Source organism: Physella acuta, unplaced genomic scaffold (assembly GCF_028476545.2).
Source record: "Physella acuta isolate Inbredline_101_S28 unplaced genomic scaffold, ASM2847654v3 ptg001825l, whole genome shotgun sequence".
In the NCBI taxonomy this organism is placed as follows: Eukaryota; Metazoa; Mollusca; class Gastropoda; family Physidae; genus Physella; species Physella acuta.
The window spans coordinates 115041-137811 of record NW_026733334.1 but is presented as its reverse complement, the minus strand read 5'-3'; the positions used below and the strand labels follow the sequence as shown (position 1 = coordinate 137811).

At 37.1% G+C, this 22771-nt stretch overlaps 1 protein-coding gene across 1 annotated transcript in view; it reads right to left on the bottom strand.

Annotated features, from left to right (window-relative positions):
• The window catches only part of LOC131930693 (microtubule-actin cross-linking factor 1, isoforms 1/2/3/4/5), a gene marked incomplete at its 3' end in the record, with an annotated part of 54045 nt that overhangs the window by 9886 nt on the left and 21388 nt on the right, over positions 1 to 22771 (bottom strand). Inside the window, exons 5-33 of the mRNA XM_059287278.1 lie at positions 21865 to 21936; positions 20049 to 20159; positions 19244 to 19339; positions 18877 to 18999; positions 18445 to 18591; positions 18204 to 18266; positions 17978 to 18069; positions 17421 to 17526; positions 16563 to 16722; positions 16041 to 16111; positions 15566 to 15687; positions 14631 to 15190; positions 11811 to 13570; positions 11296 to 11403; positions 10791 to 10970; positions 9741 to 9914; positions 9160 to 9243; positions 8613 to 8818; positions 8185 to 8333; positions 6947 to 7129; positions 6256 to 6412; positions 5283 to 5508; positions 4216 to 4401; positions 3609 to 3728; positions 2838 to 3164; positions 2099 to 2308; positions 1609 to 1728; positions 1150 to 1249; positions 606 to 838 (exon numbers count right to left, since the gene is read on the bottom strand). Coding sequence (XP_059143261.1) covers positions 606 to 838; positions 1150 to 1249; positions 1609 to 1728; positions 2099 to 2308; positions 2838 to 3164; positions 3609 to 3728; positions 4216 to 4401; positions 5283 to 5508; positions 6256 to 6412; positions 6947 to 7129; positions 8185 to 8333; positions 8613 to 8818; positions 9160 to 9243; positions 9741 to 9914; positions 10791 to 10970; positions 11296 to 11403; positions 11811 to 13570; positions 14631 to 15190; positions 15566 to 15687; positions 16041 to 16111; positions 16563 to 16722; positions 17421 to 17526; positions 17978 to 18069; positions 18204 to 18266; positions 18445 to 18591; positions 18877 to 18999; positions 19244 to 19339; positions 20049 to 20159; positions 21865 to 21936 — 6246 coding nt within the window. The remainder of the gene's footprint in view (positions 1 to 605; positions 839 to 1149; positions 1250 to 1608; positions 1729 to 2098; positions 2309 to 2837; positions 3165 to 3608; positions 3729 to 4215; positions 4402 to 5282; positions 5509 to 6255; positions 6413 to 6946; positions 7130 to 8184; positions 8334 to 8612; positions 8819 to 9159; positions 9244 to 9740; positions 9915 to 10790; positions 10971 to 11295; positions 11404 to 11810; positions 13571 to 14630; positions 15191 to 15565; positions 15688 to 16040; positions 16112 to 16562; positions 16723 to 17420; positions 17527 to 17977; positions 18070 to 18203; positions 18267 to 18444; positions 18592 to 18876; positions 19000 to 19243; positions 19340 to 20048; positions 20160 to 21864; positions 21937 to 22771) is intronic.

Here is a 22771-nt window from a genome sequence, read left to right as displayed (position 1 = left end):
AGAACATTTTGAAACTAATAAAAGTATCATTTTCATTTAACTCAAATACTAAAGAATTATTTAAAATGAAAAACAATTAAGCTAGTCAATTTTTTGTTATGATTTATCACTCAGTAGTGAGATTAGAAATAATGACTCAGAACAAAGGTCATTAAATCTTTTTTCAGTTAAGATCCACTGTATGTAAATTTCTGCTCTACATTTAAGTTTTATTTAATTTTTTAACATTATAATTGGACTATCCATATAAATAGTTGAAAATACAAAAATCACCTTAATGTATATTTTTTGCATAACAAATAATATGAAAAGAGCCACATTTATTATTAAAATGCCCTATAACTATATGAAAAACAGGAAACAAGTATCTATCCTACCATCTGTGTCTTCTGTAAAACTTAACAATAATTATTTAGTATATAGATCTATAGAATTTTTTAACCTTGTGAGAAAGAACTTTTAAAAAACTTTCTTGTACTCAAAAAACTAGGTGTAAAACTTCTTGTAATAAAAACAATATTTGTAATAAAAATCTTGTAATATAAAAACTAGTTGCAATAAAAACCTGGTAATACATTTTTTTTTGAGTAAACACAAGCACTTACAGCCAGCTCTGCCTGCTGCTCCTTGATAGCATCAGGGTCAATACCCGGCGGCTCCTGGTTGTACATGCTGTCTTTAAGGTCACGCATGCCCGACATGACATCAGACGACAGGTCGTAAAACTTCTCCGACAGCTTGAGGGCGGTTTTGAGGGACTTGTCCCGAGCCTCAGCTTGGAGCCTGATCTCCTTAGACATGTCACAGATCTGTTTGTGCTTCTGCTTGATCTCCTCACCTGCACACAACATAAACAAACACTTCAGTTTATTAAAAAGATGAATCGGATTGGTGTTGTGAGTTATTTTTTAGAAAAGATAATTATTGTGTAAATCTAAAAGAAATTATTAAAAATTTATTTGTACACAGTGATAGTTTTCAGATCAGAAATTAGAATTTTAAGTGTTTAATGCAATTTTAACTGAAAAATAGTTAAAAAAAAAAATTTTCAATTTAACTTGTATCTTTAAAAATTTTTATATTACTAAAATGAAATAAAACTTGAATAAAAATTAGATTGGAAGTTTTAAATGTGGGCAGGCAACTTACCATCTGCTGGGTCTTCAACTCCATGAGCCTTAGGATTTTTGGCCAGCTCTTCAGCTTTAGCTATGGCCTGCTTTTGGTTTTCTAAGTCTTCAAGGACAGCCTGGTTAAAGATTTCACATTGTTATGTAAATGTTAATGTACGTTAAACACAAACAATCATGATAAAAGCTACAGTACAAATCATGTTTTTAAAATTAAAAGTGATCTTACTTTTAACTTGAATGTAAGATTTGGTTCAATTTATAAATAGAAAAATATCATCTTTTGTAAAACATGCTTGTTGTATAGTTACCATTCAGTATTTTAATCTAGTTAGCAACTACATCAATGATGAATAGATAATCTTGATTTATATAAAAGTTATCAATGTTTGTAACTTATCAAAAAGTTACAGTGGGCTCATAAACTATTGTTTTACCTTGTTTTAATCAATCTAACAGAGAATAAAGAAACTCTTACCTTGTTTTCATCAATCTCATTCTTCAGTTTATCTGGCGAGGCAGGGATGGGGTCAGCATTGGCCACTGTGCTGTGGAGACCATCCAGATCATCCAGAAGTTGATCCAGTGTATCCGATGCCTGTGGATTCAGAGTTAGAAAACACAAGGTCTAAGAATACTTAGCCAAAATTTCATTCAAATCAAACCCAACTGGCTCCTTCGAGTTAGCTCGTTGTTTTCTGTACAGCTAAGTTAATTTTATTCATAACAGTGGGTCATAGGCATAGGTTTGATGTTTACTAACAATACTTTTCTCTCAAGCATTTTATCCTTCACCAAATAAGAACTTATTTAAAATTTAAATGATAATATGGTTAAAAAAAATATCTCTGGTTAGAAAAAAATCAACATAAGTTTTTTTTAAATTTAAATGTTTATCCTTTAAATAGATAAGTTTTTAAAATTATCCAGATTTGTCAGATATAAAATAAGAACAATTTTTTAATGACCTCTTGAGTAAACTTCCTCTTAGCTTCCACCAGATCTCTGGCCTTTCCTCTGGCAGTAGACTTGAGTCCTTCATAGCGTTTGTTGATGTCCAGTAGCTTGTTCTGGATGTCCACTGCATCACTTTCAGCACACACGTCCATCAGTTCCAGTCCAGTGGAATTTAGGTCGTCTATAAATAGCTTGTGGTCTTCGATTATCTGCTGTGTTGTCTGTGAATATAACAAAAAAACATTTAACTGTTTGCACAACACTAAAGATATTAAAGTATGTGTACAACAATTTACATTGACAATCAGTAAAATAAACTAAATAAAAAAACTAAACAATTTTTTTACAACATTTTCCTACCCAGTGTGTTAATTATAGAGACAGATATTTTTTGAGCCAATCTAATACTGGCGCCTCTAGTTTCAAGTGCTACATCAAGGTAGACATTTATGTAGCAAATTAAATACTTAGAGCATTACAAGCTTTACAATTTGATTCAATGAACATAAACTTTCCTATTTTATTATGTAGAATAAAGTTTCCCTTCAAACATGATGGTCTATGAGGCAAGTGTAGTAGCCTTCACCTGTTTCTGTGACCTCAGCATATGAAGGGATAATGTGGTCAAAACTATGACCAGCCGCTTTTACTTTCCCTAACTCAGAGTCGTTCTATAGACTTGAACCTGAATTTGAACTTGAGACTTTTGGGTTAGCAGTCTGGAGCTCTACCACTAGACCCCAGTCTTACCTTGAGATTATCATGCTGTTTTTTAACTTGCTCCAGGTTCTGCCCCGGGTCGCCCTGGGCATTCATCTCTGCCTCCATCTCCTCCATCCAGGCAGAGACCTCCGTCTGGTTCTCCCCGTAGTGCGTGGCCAGGGGCAGCGCCGCCTCCAGCTGCTGAAGACGTTCAGCGCTCAGCTGGCATACAACGTCTGCTTGGTTGGTGATGCTGTCCAGTTTGGACTTGATCTCATCCGTGTGGGAGTTAGCCGTCTCCCGCAGCATGTGGGTGCACTTGTCGATGATTTCTTTCACTGCATTTCTTTTACTCTTCAGGTCTTCATCAAATGTCTAGGGGAGTTGAAAAATAATACATTCTGTTAATTCTTTATGTAAAATTTAAATCTTTGTTTCATGAGAAACAAACTCCTTTTTCAAAAAGTTACATGTGAAGGGAAGCTATTTATAAATACTAATCTATGGGTGTACCCACACTTCCAAAAATTTAAGCATAATAAATAAAATTAAAGATATATTGCCAAATTTCTTTATTTAAGAAAATAAGAAATATCGTTATTAGTTACGTATTGAAACATATCTGATACCATTTAAGCTACAAAAAATTAAAAAGTTTTTTCTTGCATTGTTTTATGAAATAATTACAAAATTGTTTTCAGCCCTTGTGTCTAAACAAATTCAGCAAATTACAGAAACGACAGGATAATTAACCTGATTATTTTTATCGCTTCAATTTTTAAAAATTGATATAACCATAATTTGTTAGTGAATTCTCACCTTGTGTTCCCTGAGCTGCACCCCTAGTGTCTCTGGGTCTATGCTGATTGGCTCAGCTGTGTTGATCTCATTCTCCGCCTTGTCCAAGTATTTTAGCATCCCATCTATCTCAGACAAAGCCTGAAGTGAAGAAAAAATATTTTCATATCAAAATTTGACCACCAAAACTACAAGTATCAGCCTATCCTAGCTATTCACCTATGCTGCTACTTTTTAAGCTTGACACAATTGATTCCAGTGAGTAATTTTGGTGTGGTAAAGTAAAAAAGTTGTAATATAAAAAAAAGACTGTCAATATTCTTTAATTTTAATTATCTTTTGTTTTAACCAACCATATTCACTTAATTCATTAAATGATGTTGCAACTGTATATTCAATGAATTATCTTAATTATATTTCAACTGTAAATATACTATCAATTATTTTAATTATGATTCAACTGTATATCTACAATGACTAATTTTAACAGATCAAACAGTAAATACTAAATGACATTTCAATAAGTGGATGGTCAACGTTAATGGTAAAATTTATATTTAAATCTTCTGAATATTATTAAAATTAGCCAAGAACCCAAAGAAACAATGGGAAAAAAAACATTCCCCACCTCCAGTGACATATTCTGCACCAAAAGATCAGTCATGTCATTCCATTTACTCTCCACGTCTGCTAGGGTTTCCTTGACCGCGTACTTGTCCTTCACCCCCTTCTGGTCTAGCAGTTTCTCACACATTTCTCTCAGGACATCCAGGTCAGCTGCCTTCTCCTGTTTGGCCTCGTGTAGACTGTCCACCTGGTGATTCAATGATTGACCACATCTCAATACAAATCCTACAACTTTGGACCATAATATAGTTTACTGGACCATGGAACACAAAGTTTTGGACCATAATATAGGCTGTTCACAGTTTCTGACTATAATATAGACTTTAATAGACCATGGAACATAATGCTTTAAAAGTTTAAGGTAAGAATATTAAAATCTAAAATTTTCATTCACATCTAAAGTTAATTTGTAAAGAGTTAAAAGTAAAAATCAGTTGAGACAGTCCAGCCCCCTTATTTTAGTTCTAGTGAGTTTGGGGCTCCAGCTTTAGGGTTCAACACCTGCTTGGCCTCCATGAACCCTCTTACCATAGTCCTAGTGAGTTTGGGGCTCCAGCTATAGGGTTCAACACTAGCTTGGCCTCCATGAACCCTCTTACCTTAGTTCTAGTGAGTTTTGGGGCTCCGGCTTTAGGGTTCAACACCTGTTTGGCTTCCATGAACCCTCTTACCTTAGTCCTAGTGAGTTTTGGGGCTCCAGCTTTAGGGTTCAACACTTGCTTGGCCTCCATGAACCCTCTTACCATAGTCCTAGTGAGTTTTGGGACTCCAGCTTTACGGTTCAACACTAGCTTGGCCTCCATGAACCCTCTTACCATAGTCCTAGTGAGTTTTGGGGCTCCAGCTTTAGGGTTCAACACTTGCTTGGCCTCCATGAACCCTCTTACCTTAGTTCTAGTGAGTTTTGGGGCTCCGGCTTTAGGGTTCAACACCTGTTTGGCCTCCATGAACCCTCTTACCTTAGTCCTAGTGAGTTTTGGGGCTCCACCCTCTTACCTTAGTTCTAGTGAGTTTTGGGGCTCCAGCTTTAGGGTTCAACACTTGCTTGGCCTCCATGAACCCTCTTACCTTAGTCCTAGTGAGTTTTGGGGCTCCAGCTTTAGGGTTCAACACCTGCTTGGCCTCCATGAGCCACCCATCCAGCTCAGAGGACTTGGCCTCAAACTCGGCAATGTTGGCCAGGACGTCCTCCAGCTCCTGGGTCCTCTGGTCAGCTATGGCCTGCAGGGTCTCGGCCTGCTGCATCAGGTCCTTCAGTTTCTCATCACTGCTGCCCTCAACGTCCAGACACAGCCTGAAGGAAACAGCGGGGGTTAATTTTGTTACAGCGGGGGTTAATTTTGTTACAGTAGGGGTCAATTTTGTTACAGTAGGGGGGGGGGGGGTAATTTTGCTACAGTAGGGGGTTAATTTTGTTACAGTAGGGGGGGGTAATTTTGTTAAAGTAGTGGTTAATTTTGTTACAGTAAGGGTTAATTTTGTTACAGTAAGGGTTAATTTTGTTACAGTAGGGGTCAACTTTGTCACCAGAGTGGGGGGGGGGGGGGGTCAATTGTCACCAGAAAGTCAAAGAATGGAAGCAGCACTGTGCTTTTACACAATACAGTTTGTATATATAATTATAATTAAATCTTCTGAAATTTATTAAAATTAACATCTCCACCAAAGGTTTTATAAGCTACATATCTATAAACTTCACTTGATTATTCAGACATAAACATTACAGTCTTAAATGTAGGTATAAAATGAACTCTAAGGATAACAATATAATATATGAGGCCAATACACTTTTATGTCCAATGCAAAGTTCAATAGGAAGAACCAACAAGGCATAACATAAACCAACAAGGCAACAAAAAGGAACCACCAAGACCTACAAGGGGCCAACAACGCACCACCAAAGAACAACTAAACACAACAAGGAACTAACAAGGAACCAACAATGCACCCACAAGGGGCCAACAGACACCTACTAGACCACCAAGGAACCACCAAGAACCCAAAGAACCAAAACTGCACCACCATGCAGTTGAGCCCTCACCTCTCTAACATAGTCCTGTGGCTGGAGATCTTGGCATTGAGCAGCCTCTGCTCCTGGATCTGCTGGGCCAGCTTCTCCTTGTCCATGCTGATGTCATCACTACTGTCCAGCTCACTCTCCACTTCTCTTAAGCTCATCTCTATGTCATCCAGATGACCTGGGCGGGGGAGGAATTCAATCGCAATTTTTAAAAATGGAAATTTATTCATCTCTTTTATCTGATTAATAAACTAATACAAATAAAACCTAACACTACAAAGAACTAAATAGATTTTGAAAAAAAAATGTAAGCATTAATCATTGCAAAAATATTTCACATTTGGATTGTTTAACATCTTAATGTGATTAAAGAATAACTTTGTTTAGTATTGGGGTGGTATGATTAATGTACTATGATTAAGTCAAAAGACTGAGAATGTTATTTAACACCATAATGGAAAAGTATTTTCTTAAATTTAAATACATGGAAATATTTGTACAAGGGCTTCTCAATAGCCTACTATTTTTTGTTTTTACTAAAGCCACAATTTATGCCAAATAAAGAAATGGACTATGTTTAAAGATTAAGTAACACTAATTGGAAGCAAAATTCCCTCTATTTTAATCACTAGAAACTATTCTATTTTTATCTCAAGGGAAGATACTCTAACCAAACTTTTAAAATAAACTCTCACCACAACAAAACACTTACTGATCATATTCTGCTGTTCAGCCACTGCTGCGTCCAGCAGCTGCTCGTGCTCCAGGATGTCGTCCATCACGTACTGGTGCTCATCCCGCTTCTGGTCAATCATCTGGTTGACCAGCTCAGCCTCTTCTTCCATGCCAGCCTCCAGCAGTCCAGCAACCAGCCTCTCCCCTGCCACTGTTAAATCTGTTGGTCAGAACATCCACAGTTAATTAAAATTGAAACCGTTTCTGCAAAAGCTGACTTGTAATACCTACAGGCAGTATCTCCAACAATGATCCCATTGCCTCAAACCTAATCCTAAACTTAAATAAATAATTACCTTATATAAGCCTCAAATTTAACCTTAACCATTAAATAGAAAACCCCAACAAAAGTATATTAGCCCCAACCCGACCCATTACCTTAAATAAAAGACTCTTCTTCTTCTTCTTCTTCGTTCTTAATTATTAGTGTTGAAGGGGATCGAGATTTATCTGCCAGTGGGTTTGAACTCGAGACTTTGTTCGAATTTATCAACCATGAGCTTTTTGCCGACTCGACCACGCCTCCAACACAATTAAGCGTTACGTGTCAACTGGTTATGCGCCATTGAGGCCATTGACTCGGATTTCAGCCTGCTTTTCTTTTTGGATTTGCTTCCATAGCCTTTGTCCAACCAAGAACAAACTACAAGGCAGCAGTTGTTTGATTTTGGAGTTGTCTCTCCTAGAAGAGTGGCTGTCCCCAGCTAACGAGCCTCATCTGCCCGAGGGTTCGAACTCGAGACTTTTCGGTTTAGCAATTATGAGCTTTACCGACTCGACCACGCCGAACCCTAAAAGACGCTAATAGTGATAGATAAACCTAGAACCTAATGCTAATCTAAACTTAACCTTATAAAAACTATACATAAACTAAACAACTTATAAACTATACAAACACTATCCTTAAGCCAAACGCAAGTTTTAAGACAAAAGTCAAGCTCTGGCCCTAATCTTAGCTGAATTGAAATATCACTATCAACGATACCAGCCATGCTAAAAAGACTTACAAGTCAACCAAAAAGAACCACTTAAACCTAGATACTTATGTCAAGCTTACAATTTTAACAAAATTAAAACTTCAAGCTTTATTTTAGTCAAATATTTTTAGATCAATCCAATAATGAAATAAATTTAAATATTCCAGGTAATATTTTAAACACAATCAGCAAACATTTGGTTCATCTTCACATATGTTTATCAAAACATCAAAACTACCTTTCAGTTTCCTCTCCTGGCTTATCAGATCAGCCTTGATGTTCCTCAGGTTCTCTCTGTCCTGGTTGGCTTTTTGTGGGTCAAGGCCAAAGTCCTCATCAACCAGGCTGTTGAGCTTCTCCTGTAAGGCTGGGAAGCTGACAGACAATCTGAGGACAGACAACACATTCAATCTGTGACTGACAGACAATCTGAGGACAGACAACACATTCAATCTGTGACTAACAGCATTCATAAAACAAAAAAGGATTTTATTTCATGAGTGATTTTGTTTTTAAATACACATAACTGAAGTTGCAAAAGTTTTAAATAACACAACTTTAACTAGTTATAACAGGAAAATATTATTTTAAGATATAAGATTAACTAAGTCAAAAAGAAATGGAATCAAAATCACAAGATACTTGTCTTTTGAGTAACATAATTACTTTTCATGTAGGTCGTCAAAATTTTTCTTAAGTTTGGCTAACGAGCCTAAACGCTCCAGATGTTTGGAGCACTCCTTGGAGATATCTTTAAATTTGGCTTCAATAGATTCAAGCTCTTCGTCAAGAACACCTGTCTCGCCTTCCTCTGGAATTGTGGGTAAGATCTCCATACGTTTCCTGAAGCTATCTACATCTTTTTCCACTTCCTAAGATAAGAAAAGTAAAGAAAAATGAGTATAATCCAGCTTCTGATAATGAGGTGCTAAGGTCACTGATAGTAAACTATAAACTAATATAACATGCTAATGTCAACACTAACCCTACCCATAACCAAAGTTTTATCATAGCCTTAACCTTAATTTCTGTTCCTTAAATTAAACCTGAAATTACAATATTAACATCCACATACAAATACATTTTCAAAGTCCAAGAGACTCAAGCAACCTATCACTTCACCCTAGATTTTAACTTATGCTAAATCACAGCAGTACTAAACTCTAGTATTAAACTAGAACTAGCCAGGTGCTAAAACAAAATGTGACCAAACCTGAGCACTGTCTTTAAATGAATCAGCTGACTTTATAATAGCACTCAAATCTTCTTCTCTTTCTTTCATTTCCTCCACAAATTCCTGGGGGTAAATAAATTTGCATTAAAATTTTTTAAAAACAATAATACAAATAGAAATCAATTGGCAAGTATAATTTCATGATAGTAATACAAATAATTAAATGTGTAACACAGAGCAGTCAATAAGTTCATGTCTAATCTACATGGACAGAGACAATGCTTTAGTCCATGACAGAAAGAATTGTCTTGTATTGTCAATACAGAATAAGTATTGTCTTGTAAATGGCAGTTCAACATAAACAAATATTGGAATGGAAATACAAAGAAACTGTAACTAGCGCCCCCAACAGATTAATATAAGGTGATTTTGGAAGTGTACTTACAACAATAAGAAGATGACCACCAAAAGAAATTCCCCTCCCGTAACGAACAGAAGGTGACACAGAACAATAATCCCCCAACAAACAGAACATCACAGTGATTCCCCAAAAGTAAAGATGAACCCAAAAGTGAACCCCAACAAAGAGATAACCCCAACTTTGAGGAAAATTATCTGACCTTAAACGTGGCGTACTGCGTCTCGACGTCTGTGTTCTCTGACTGCAGGTCCTGTGTCTTCTCTATGGCCTGGTCCAGCCACTGGTCAATGTCCTCCATCTGGTGGTACAGCTCCTCCAGGTTCCTGCCCATCACTATCAGCTTCTGGCTCCTGCTGTCAGCCTCGGAGCTTACCTGGAACAAAAATTAAGTAAGTTTTAGATGGGTACCTGACTCATCTTAGGGAAAGTAAAGGCGGCTGAACATAGTGCTGACCACACAATCCCTTCATATGCGAGGTCACAGAAACAGGTGAAATCTACTTCACTTGCCCCATGGACCGTCAGGTTAAAAAAGGGAACTTTACTTTTTTTTACCATTTCAGACCAGGCATAGAGTAGATGAAGTAGAGCTGTTTTTGTTGTCAGTTCTATGACCTGGTAGCTTTATTTCCCCTAAAGTAAATCAAGTACCCATCAGAGCTGGGTGGACATCAGACTTCTTCTTCTCCTTCTTCGTTCTTAATTTTTAGTGTTGGGAGGGATCGAGCCTTATCTGCCAGAGGGTTTAAACTCGAGACTTTGTTCGAATTTATCAACCATGAGCATTGCCAACTCGACCATGCTTCCATCACAATTAAGGATTACGTGTCAACTGGTTTTGCGCCATTGAGGCCATTGACTCCGATTTCAGCCTGCTTTTCTTTTTGGATTTGCTTCCATAGCCTTTGTCCAACCAAGAACAAACTAAAAGGCAGTAGTTGTTTGATTTTGGAGTTGTCTCTCCTAGAAGAGTGGCTGTCCCCAGCTAACGAGCCTCATCTGCCCGAGGGTTCGAACTCGAGACTTTTCGGTTTAGCAACCATGAGCTTTACAGACTCGACCACGCTGGCCCCATCGACATCAGACTCAAATCCTGGATCTGAACTCAAGACCAGGCTAGAAGATAAATAAATTATATCAAACAGTCCACCTCAACTCAAAGATAAAAGAAGAAGGAACACAGAAGAAGAAGAAGGGACCAAAGAAGAAGAGACTAAAAGAAGAAGAGACCAAAGAAACAGGAACCTACCATGTCAAAGCGAACTTTGAGGTCAGTGGCGCTGGACTTGAGTTTCTGGAACTGCTGGGTTATCTCATCTTTGATTTGGTTCTGGCCTTGACCTTTGGCATTCTCCTGCACCAGCTGCTCAGCCTGGGTGATGACAGATTTGAGCTCTGGTTCCTTTCTGCTGATCTCTTCTTTCAAATCCTGCAACAATTAGCTCCCATTTAGTCACAGTCAATTTATATACTAGCTTGAAGTAACTAGAAGAGTTATTTGAAAAAAATATTTCCATTTGGCCCAGAGATAGTAAATTAAACATTGAAAATAACATTAATTCCAGGAGATTTTTTGTTTTTAAGAAACCATTTTAATAATTTCTGATTATATTCACTAAGAATATGAGCATTATTTTTTCCATAGTAAAAGTTAAGACTTAAAATATGTAAGATTTATACATTGAGAAAAAAAATTGCCATGGCAAATCTTTAAGTCATAATTAGCATAAATCATAACACAATCAAAATCTTACCAAACAGTCATCTGTTTGCCTCCTAAGCCTGTCCATTTTTTCACTGGGTCGGCCCTGACTGGCTAAAGCTTTGGTTACATCAGATAACCAATCAGATTGTTCCTTGACCTGTAGCCGATTCAAATTTTTTCATCATTTATGTATAATTGTAACGTCAGTATGAAAACAATGAATATTAAGTATTTTTATACCATATATGTGTATGTATGTGTGTGTATGTATATATACATATATATAGATAGATATATGTATATACATAGGCCTATATATATATATATATATATATATACATATATATATATATATATATATATACATATATATATATATATATATATATATATATATATATATATATTCTTTTAATTTAAAAAAATGTATTTATATAAAAATGAAATAGATGTATGCAAAATCTTGTGGTTGAGAAACAATAATTTTTAAAAGGTCAATGAGTTATTTGTATGTGAACATTAAAAATAAAATAGTTGTAAGAACTTCTGATCAGCCAGGCTTACCTCAATAAGTGAGTGGACCACGGCCTCATCCGAGACCAGGTACACATCCCCGGTGTCTGGGTCCACCTTGACCTTCGACCCCATGATCAGGAAGCCATTGGCCAAAGCGTCCCTCAGGGACATCCTCAGGCCATTGGCGGCCACAAACTCCGTAGACCTGGGGTTGACTTTGCCGGCGTCAATCAAATCTTTGAGAGAGGACGACAGGTCGACGTAGCGCTCTGGTTCGATGCGGGGGGTGATCAACCCTTGGGCTATGGCGTCGCTGACACTCATAGAATGATTTGTTGTGTCACTGTTATAGCAGCCTGACACAGGGTCAAACTTGCCTTTGTCGGCCATTGCACCAAGGGAGGTAATATTTCCAGTCTCCTGATCCACAAGATAAACGAAATATGGATTACAGGCCCCGGATTCCTTTGCTTCATCCAAGCTAACTTTCTCTTTAGTTTTCGGATGAATAAATTTCCCAGATTTAGGATCAAACGCACCCTTTAGTATCGCCTCCTCTAACGAATGTTTATCGAAAGCTGAAAAAAGAGCTAAGGCGACTTTGGGTTCCACTCGTTCCATCTGAACTGAGAGCTGAAGGGGTACAACTCCGACCGTCTGCTCATCAACGTATGCAGCTTTTTGTACCTGAAGCGCACCGAGAATCACCGCCTCCTCCACTGAGGCGGTTTCGCTAACATGTGGAATTTTGATTCCTCTGATGCTAGTGTCCATATTATTCCTCAGTAAAGCCAGACTCTCAGCTCTTTGAACAATCTCATCAGCGTTAATTTCTGCATCGATCTGCCGGCATGTTTCAGCCTGGGTAATGCTTAACCTCTCACCAGTTTTAGTTTTGATGATTTTACCAGATACTTCGTCCATACGACCAGATTTAACCGCCTGGCTCAAGCTTAACACTCTGTTCTGTGCCAGGTCGTAAAAGAACACCTGGTCAGGGTTGATGGTGTCGTTCTGTATGGCAGCTTGGAGAGTGAAAACTTTGCCGCTGTTTAAATCCGTAACCAGGCTGGTCTCAGGGTCAAACTGGCCGTTGTTTATAAGACTGGCCAAACTGGCATCTTGGTACATCTTCATGATTTCTTTTAACACACCGGGCTCTAAACATCCCTGAGCGCAAGCTTCTAGCAGGCTGATCGTATCACCCTTCTGAGTCTGGAAACTTCCGTCTGTCAAATTTAAAAACCCGTTTTCTACAGCTTCTTCAAACGATACGGGTTTACCGGTTTTAGGATCAACGACCATGACCTTTGCCACGTTGAGATTTTCCCTTAACTTGTCTAAAAGAATATCATTCGGGGTCAGTTTGTTGACCTCACCATTGACCAGGCCCGGCTCTCCAGCATTGAAGGTCTGTTTCCTCACCTGTAGCTGCTGGTAGGCCAACACACTGTCATCCTCCTTGTCTTTCAGGGGATCAAACTCTCTCCCCTTGATGTAACCACGTTTCATTGCTTCCTCCAGTGAAATAACCTCCCCTGTCTGGGGTTTTTTGAAAACCCCCAGCACGGGGTCAATGATCCCGTCTCTGATGGCTTGCTTGAGAGAGATCTCCTGGCCAGTGGTGGGGTCAACAACCCCTGAGACTTTGTACTTGACGTCTTCTAGAACAATGGACGTGAAGCTGCGATATGAGGGTCCATCAGCCTGGTCTTCAACCAGCAGGGATGGGTCTGCCATTAGGTAACCAGCCCTAACAGCTTCAAAGATAGATAATTCTTCGCCCGTCACTGGATTATGGAACTTGCCTAAAAAATATAGAATTAGTTAATAAAAATTAAGAACAGTATATTTATGACAAATTTCAAAACCTGTATACATAAAAACTGTGGAGAAAGCATAGAGAAGGCATTTAATTTCTTTTGGAGCAAAATTTAATAAATAAATGGCCCATCATATTTAATGGAATACACAAGTGGTTCTCAATTCATGTGGTAGCAAGGGTACAAAGTTCTTTCTACACAGATTTAAAAAAGTGAAAAATATTAAATTACAAAGAGAGTAACAAAGCCTGTGGCTTTTAACTTTAAAATGTCAATACCTTTATCATACAGAAGATAGTTTCACTTTCAAAAACTCTTTTTGTTTGAAACATTTGTACTGATTGATCTATAAACAAGGTAATTAAAAAGTCTAGTGACAATTCTAGCGCAATTTCCTTATGTTATCTAAAAATAGCTCTGTCGTAGTGTAAATCAAGAGCAGGTTTAGTAAAACCATTGGTTAAAATACATGTTTTATTTACAATAGAGTTACATGACTAAAAACCATTGCGCGCCTAGCTACTGAACGTGATGACGCAGCCATTGAACGTGATGGCGCAGCTATTGAACGTGATGACGTGTAAGGTGTGGTTGGAAAAAAATGGCTACTAATTCAGTCCAAATTTTAATTAATTAAAAAATTGTTTGTGACCGAACGAAAGGATATTTTTGAAAACTTTCTTCGGCAATATTGTTCTAAATTATGGCAGAAATCGATTGGTACATGTTTCAAGTCGCTAAGTGGTCTGGTTGCCGAGATATGAGCCAAAAACTGCTTTTTTTTAATGTTTTTTGGCTTTTCCGGGAAATCCATGAAAGAAACCCTTAATTTTTATGGCCTATGTTCATCCTCGTAACTTGCTTAACATAATTGCTTTTGTAACTAGTCATCGATATTGCTTCGTTGAGGAGGAGATACGACTTAAAGCCCGGACACACATTCATACATCCATTCATTCATCCATCCATACATTCCCAGAAATGACGAGTTAATAAACGCAATTCTCCAGAATGGAAATTGCGCTAAAAAGTTAAAAAAAATTACCTGATTTAAGGTCCAGTAACCCAGCAGCTATCGCCTCCTTAGCACTGATAGTCTCCCCTGTTTTAGGATCCACAACCCCAGAGATGGCAAACGTTTTTGTCTCCATAGAATTCAATGCCTCTAGTGAGTTACTGCCCTCGCCTAACCCTCCATTACTGAGGGAGTCCCCATACTCTACACTGATAAGTCCCTTAGCTATAGCCTCTGCGATGGTAATGGACAGTCCAGTCTCAGGGTTTTTGTACAACCCTGTGTCTTTATCAATGATCCCGCGGGACAGGGCTTGTGAAATGCTGATTTTCTGTTTCGTCCTGGGGTCTACGATGCCGCCGATGGAAAAGTTTTTAACAGACGAGGACACGGTTTGGTTGATGGACGAGGTCATGGGAGAGTCCACCTCATCCTCGGCCTGTAAGACCTGCAGACCGCGCTGCGGCTTGACGAGTTTCTGCTGGGGAGATGCGTGGCCTCTGTGGCGCTCGTGTATGTACAGCTCGGATTTGAACCCGGTCATTTTAGTCTCTTGGGTGATTGTGTCAATGTCCACTATTGGAATAACTCTGAAAGTTTCATTCACAGATAAAAATAGTTAAAAATCTATTTCAAGTTAAAAATTTTGATACAAAGCCAAAAAAAAAAAAAAAAACCAGAAATAATTTACAATAATCATTTTTTTTTTAAAATCTTTATAATTTGTTTTCCTAACCAAATATTAAATAAAATAAATAACTACGACAGGATAAAAAGTTCCATAAAATATTATTGATAACAGTGTAAACAAAACAAAATCTCTCAACATAGACAATGTGTAAGCAAATTAAGTTTTTTAAATGTACAGGTAATCAAAATTTTGAAAGCTATAAAAGTGTTGTAATTGATGGATGAGTTCTACAAAAAAGAACATGACAAGTAATAAAAAATAAATAAAAACAAACCTTTGAAAGTAAGCTTTCGATGTGTAGGTATTTTCATGCTTGAGTTCAGCAATGAGGACTGTCTCTTCATTGTTCCTCTTGTCACATTCCTCAGTGAAGTGATGAGAATATGCTTGGAGTTCCTGGATAAAATATTCAAAGTTCATAGGTTACATCTTACATGAGGAGCACACAAAAGTATTTAATACACACAGATTGAGTCATCCAACTGAAAAAATAAATAGGTGAAAAAACAAATATCTAGCTTACACCATGATGAATACGCTAATACAGATAAAAAGGTTATTGAAAAACACTGGTGAAAAAAATTTCTAATATGTGATATGTAGCATATGTTAAGATTTTTTTTCACCACTAAAATATTGATATACTTAAACTAAAAAACAGATAAAGAACTAGTTATTATTGCCAAGACGAATAAAGATAACTGTAAAATTCAAACAAATAATGAGGTTAAAATTGGACTATAACTCACAGTGAGTTGACGAATGATTGTTCCAGTTTTTTTCCATTTCTGGACTGTTGGGTTATTTACATCTTTCTGACCTGAAATTTGAGAAGTCATCAGCCAATGTGATTTATCCACACATTAAAAAAAATACTGTTTATTTTATCCAATGAATTAAAAATGCACTACCATCATTAATTAAAAGATGATTAATTAATTGTCACCCTCTACTGAATTAATTATGCAGCACCATTTTACATTTAATGATGGGCTACCCCCCCCCCCCCCCCCTTTTATTAAACAGGTAAAAACCACCTACTCTTTATTGACAGCCACTTAAAATTCAATGTATAAAATATACCATGGATTTTGTCACAGACTATAGTTTTACAAGTTCTTTTACTTAACCAAAGGCCACCTCATAAGGACAAACTTTATTTACCTGGCTTTATCTGACTAAGTAGTTTGCGGAATGAAACTAAGCTGCCTTTATTAAAATTTTATTAAAGTAATAAACTAAAGACAAATATTGTTAAATGTGTTGTTTACCTGGCTTTATCTGACTAAGTAGTTTGCGAAATGAAACTAAGCTGCCTTTAACGTGTTCGTATTCAGGATCCACCAATGATGAGGTCCCTTGTAAGATGGTTGTTGCTTCATTGATCATGTTCATATAATCAGCTTTTTGTTTGGCTGATAAACCTTGAAGCTGAAATGATAAACAATCTGATCCATCAGCAAAGTAGTTAAATTATAATAAAGATGAAGATTAAATTTCTTAATAGTTAAATTACCATAAAGATAAAAATTGTTAAATGTGTTACGTTATAATAAAGATACATACTATTAATTTTGTAAATAGTTAAATATTCAAAAACATTATAAATTTTTGGTTTTAAGTTAAGCTGTAAAACCCAAGGTATTCTATTTAACAAAAGGTCCTTAGGGTAGAAAGAGTAGAGTTCACGTTTAGTGTTTGATTAAATGTCCACAATTAATGTCTTTGAGGTACTGCCCACAACATTTGTGTCATTAGTCTGTTATATGTGGGACGGCATGGTTAGATTGTAGAGCTTACAACTGCTAACCCTAAAGTCTTGAGTTTGGTTCCTACGCTTGAGTCTGTGGGTCATCCCCGAGTCCAGCCAGCTCTAATGGGTACCTGACTCAAGTTAGGAAAACTAATGTGTCTGTGCTGACCACAGTATTCCTTGTATGCTGAGGTAATTGATGAACTCTACTTTATCTGCCCCATATGTCTTGGCCAAAAATGGGAAAAATGATGAGATGAGTCTATTAAATTAATTATGTCATTAGTGTGTTAAGTTAATTGTGTCATCAGTGTAATCAATTAACTTTTTTCATGAGAGTGTTAATTAACTGGGCACAAATGAACGAATCGCTTGCCTCTTTAGCCTGTGTCTGGGCTACCATGATAGACAAAAATTGTAGAAGATGAGATCGCAGCCTGCCATAGACTGTTGTGTTGTGTACTTGCATTTGCTCCCTCAATCTGGAAACAAACACAATGTAAATAAATCCTCACCTTTTAAACTATTCACCTTTTAAATTATAATGATTATTCAATATAACACAAAAGTATATACAAATTTGGAACAAAACAAGTAGAATCCACTTCATGAGAGTATTAAAAATTTACTTTAAATAATAACAATAATTTTAATTTTAAAAAATTGTGATTCAAACTTAAGAAAAAATGTGCACTTATATCTATCTATAATGAGGTTTTTAATTAGTAGCCATACCCACATGTTCACCTCACTAGTATTTCATTAGACAATACTTAAACCTCAATGCTAAATTATGTTTTAAGACAGTATTTTAACACTTAGGATTTTAATAGGATGTTGCAGTCCGAATGGAGGCTATACACGCATGTGCCTATGGCTAATTAGTTCTTACAAATAATTCTACAAGTGATCTTTTAAGGGCAGAGAGCTTACCTGGTCACCTCTTGAAAACAGGTGGGGTCAGGTGGAGGGATAACTAAAACTATGCCAGGAACTTCTGTCTCTGTACCTTTTGATGTTCTAATCTAGATATGCCAGATTAAAAAAAAACATTTTTTTAAATATGTTAATCAATGACCAAAAAAGTAGAAGCAGTTAAATAAAATTAGTAAAGCAAAAAATAATTTTGAATTAATTAGTGATAGAATGACGTCCTTACTTTCCATTTTTCTGCATCAGAATTGTCCAGTACAGTTAAAACTTCATCTTTCTCTAAATTAACCTAATAAAAAAATAAAGGAAATAACATAATTAAAAACTTATTAACTTCTAAAAAATAAATAAAAATAAACCAAAAAATGTGTAATTAAATAATTTAATATATTCTAAAAAAAAAAAGGATTTATCTCAGACATCAAATGGAATAGTATATATTGTGACCAGATTTTGGTAAGGCTAACCTCTTTGTGTTGATAATTGACTAGAACTTTGGCTTTAACAGGCCAATCTGGCAACTGTTTCCTGTAATGTATTGGGTGAACCTCCCTACTTCTGTCTGACAGACGTTCAACTCGGCCTTGGTATTCCAAAAGTGTATTCATAAAATGCTGTAAACAAATCACAAAACAATTTTGATTAAATTTTCACATAATACATTATACACATAATACACATAATACACATAATACCCTTGGTGTTGAAATATCACTTCCTGTTTACATTGCTACATAATACATTGCCAGTTTTTCTTCATGATTTTTTTTACCATAATGGCCATAGTTTATATAATTAAAGAAAATCATATTTGCTGTAGAATAGTAAAACATAACAAACTACTTTGAAACACTAGACAGATGATACATAATTAAACAAAAGATTGACAGGCAGCTTACCCTAAACTGTTGCAGGATGACTTCAGGGTCAGATGTTTTCACTGGCGCCTTGACCGTCGGACTGTCCATCCACTGGAGGAAGGTCTCCATATCTGACTCCAGATGCCGGACATCATGGTAGAACTGCAGGAGACATTTTATAATTTAAAATACAATTTATCTGGCAAAACCCTTTTTTTTTCCGTTTTACAAATATGATATAGAATTTTTTTTTAAGAATAACAGGCTGTTATCAAACGCATCAGAAAGTTAACATTTGGGTAATGGATTCTGAATCTCAATGATATCATACTTTACTTATGCTTAAGCTAATTAATTAAAAACTAAAATTGAATGATGAGTGGAGGGTGAAAGACCGGGTACAGACCTGATGATAACCAGCAGCATTTTCTGTGTGTATGGTCAAGCATTTGGTCAGCAGCTGTAGCCATGTCCAGGTTTCCCTCACAGCATAAACACAGTCCTGTGGTCAACATGGGGGGAGGGGGGGATGGGGGAGAGGGGGGAGAGAAGAGAAATAATTTAACACAAAGGCTTAGTCTTTAATACAACATTTTTCTCTTCATTCATTGCCCGTCACCCCTACTGGGGGGATGGGCTGCCAACCCAAGATCTAAATATCCTGTGTTCTTTGCCATTTTTTTTTTTCAATTTGACTCAGGGTGTAGCCCAACTATGAGGAGTCCAGGACATTACCCCCAGTATCAATTGCCCCAGGACATTTCCCCCCTGACATCACCCCCTGGAGTCATTATCCCCCTGTTAATTGCCCCATCCCATCCTGAAGAACCCTGACCATGACCACAACACCAAACCACCACAGACCTACATCTATCCCTTACCCTGACCCTAACTGGGTGGTGGGGGGGGGGGGGGGTGGGGGGGAGAAATATGTCCGGGAGAGGGGGATAATGTCCTGCTCCCATCTTTAAGACTTTAAGATGTCAGCCTGGTGATTCATGGTGCACCTATTTTATTCTTTCCTAGGAAGTTCTCCCTTTAATGCCTGCCTGGTGATACTATGATTACTTTAATACAACACTATACAACAAAGTATTTTTACTATTGACTCAGTGTTGTGTTCAGTTTATTAACAAACAAGAAATAGCATCCACTCAATGATTTCCCACAGATAAAGTGAATTAAGTTACAGAAAGTTAAGATATACCAACCCTGTGTAGCCGAGCTTGTGTGTCAATGTCTTGTCCTCTGTAAACACTCTCAAAAACTTTAGGTCTCTGACTCAGGTACAGGGCTCTGTCTTCAATGTCTGCTTGAGCATTCTGGAGAAATGTTAAATTATAAGGAAACTGGTCTCTCATCTGGGTGGCTTAACAGATGAGGGCTTAGTTGTGGGCTTAGTGTTGGAGTGGGTTAAGATTGATCTTTGAAGTATGGGCTTTAGAGATTGAGAGTGGGCTTAGTTATTTGGGTGTGGGCTCAGTGCTTGGGGGGTGGGCTTGGTGCTTGGAGAGTGGGCTTGGTGCTTGGAGAGTGGGCTTGGTGCTTGGAGGGTGGGCTTGGTGCTTGGAGGGTGGGCTTGGTGCTTGGAGAGTGGGCTTAGTGATTGAGATGTGGGCTTACTTTGAATGGGCTAAATGCTTGAATATTTTGAGTGTGTGGGTTTAGTGCTTGGGATGTGGGCTTGGTGATTAAGGGTGGATTTAGTGTTTGAGATGTGTGCTTACTTTGATTGGGCTTAGAGTTTGGAGGTGGGCTTACTGCTTGGGGTATGGACTTAGTGTTTTGAGTGTGCTGGTTTAGTGGTTGGGGTTTGATGGGCTTAGTTCTCAAGGAGTGGGCTTAGTGCTTGGGGGTGGGCTAAAAGCTATGGTTCAATGATCTATGCAAAAGGTGTAGTTTTACAGTAGGAAATGTTGGCTATGTGGGTTCTAAAAGAAATGGGATATTGTACATGATAGGCAAACAAGACATTAAAATATAAATAGTACATTAGGATAAAAAAAAATTATAACATAAAATGTATTTTTTTAAAGACAGAAAACACCAAGCAAACCAAAACAAGAGTCAGAGTGACCCAGATGTGAAATGAGAGTTGTGTGTGTAGCAGCCACGCACCAGGTGTCACCAGGTGGTTAGTTTTTATAAACGTCAACATGACTAATCCGGGTGTTATATTTTCATGAGGTCAGATTGTAACATTTTAAACACAGACTACATACACAATTAAATTATGTTGTTTCTAAAAAAAAAAGTACATTTAAAAAAAAAAATTACTTTCTTTTATAAATATTATTCTATAAAAAAAACTATGTTCATTTATGTTCTTTTGTAATTTTATTAAATAAACATTTAATGAAACACAAAGGTAACAAGAAAAAAATGACAAGAAAGAAGTATTGAATTACAGTAAAGAGAGCCAAAAGTAATCTAACATAGGATGAGTAAGTGAAAAACATATCAATACAACTGCATCAAAACAACTCATGTATTGATTACTTTCTAACATTGCAGGGAGGCTGACATTAACTGTGAAGCAACATGAAAGGTGGGTGGAGGAGGGGGGGGGGGGGTGTAAGGACAGGCTGTGGCCTTGTGATACAATCATGCAGGCACAAACCTGGATAATTAATGAGTTCATTAATTAATAATTTAACACCTCGGTTAAAGCTACTTCTAGGAATTTTTATTTTAAACAATTTATTTAATCTTATTAGGATTTGGGAAGTATTATCATTTACATTTTGCAAATGAGCTTTTGTTTAATAGCTGATGATAAGATTTTTCCATGTGGTAGTATTGTGGTGTGGGTGGTAGTGTGGTGGTGAATGTGGTAGTGGGTTGGTAGGATGGAAGTGTGGTTAGTACTGTGGTGATGTGGGTATTAGTGTGGAGGGCACAAATGGTCATGTGATTGTGTAGTAAGTTGTAAAATATCAACTGGCAGTTTTTTAAAAGATCACAATAATTCTAGGATAACTGACATGTATTTAGACCTGTGTTAAACCAGGTGAACAGGTAACTCACCTGAAAGGTGGTCTCCACCTCTGAGATATACAGCAGTGTCTCCAGACATCTCTTCTTCTGTAGGTGAAGGTCCTGTAGAACAACAACACAACAAAGATCAGTTAACATCATTTTCAGGCAGCATAACAGAATATAAGTAACTGTGTGGCCTAGCAGTAGAGCAATAGACAACTAATCCGAAAGTCTCGACTTCGAATACAGGTTCAAGTCAGTAGAACGTTCCTGAGTCCGCTCAGCTCTGATGAGTACCGTCAGGTTTGAAAGGGAACTTTGCATTTTTACAGCAGAATATAAACACCATGCTAATACAACACTATAACCTTAAAACTTAACACAAAAGCTAAGGTAATAGAAATGACAAAACAAAGTACTGACATATTTGAAATAGGTACTTTTGTTATAAAATAGAGGGACTAAAGCGTGTGTCAACAAAAGAAGTAAGATTACTCTTGCTGTACCACAGAATATTTATGTTTACAGATTGTATTCACTACTATGTAACTACAGTATTGTGTGACGAATAACGCAACTATCATTATAATATCCAAATGCCATATTTCCACCCAACTGCCTATGTAAAGAATGTTAGTTATCTACCATAATGTCTATTTCATCATCATCTTTTCCCTGTTTGTGCCAAAGACACATGAGGTAGATGAAGTAGAGTTCATCGGTTTCAATGACCTCAGCATACAAGGGGATAATGTGGTCAGCACTATGCCCAGCCATCTTTGTTTTCCCTAATGTAAATTAGGTACCCAACAGAGCTGGGCGGACTCAGGGACATTCTACTGATTTAAACCTGGATTCAAACTCGAGACTTCTGGATTAGCAGTCTAGCTTAGCTCTCTACCGCTAAACCACAAATGTCTATTTAAACACTGTAAATTTTCCAAACAAACAATTT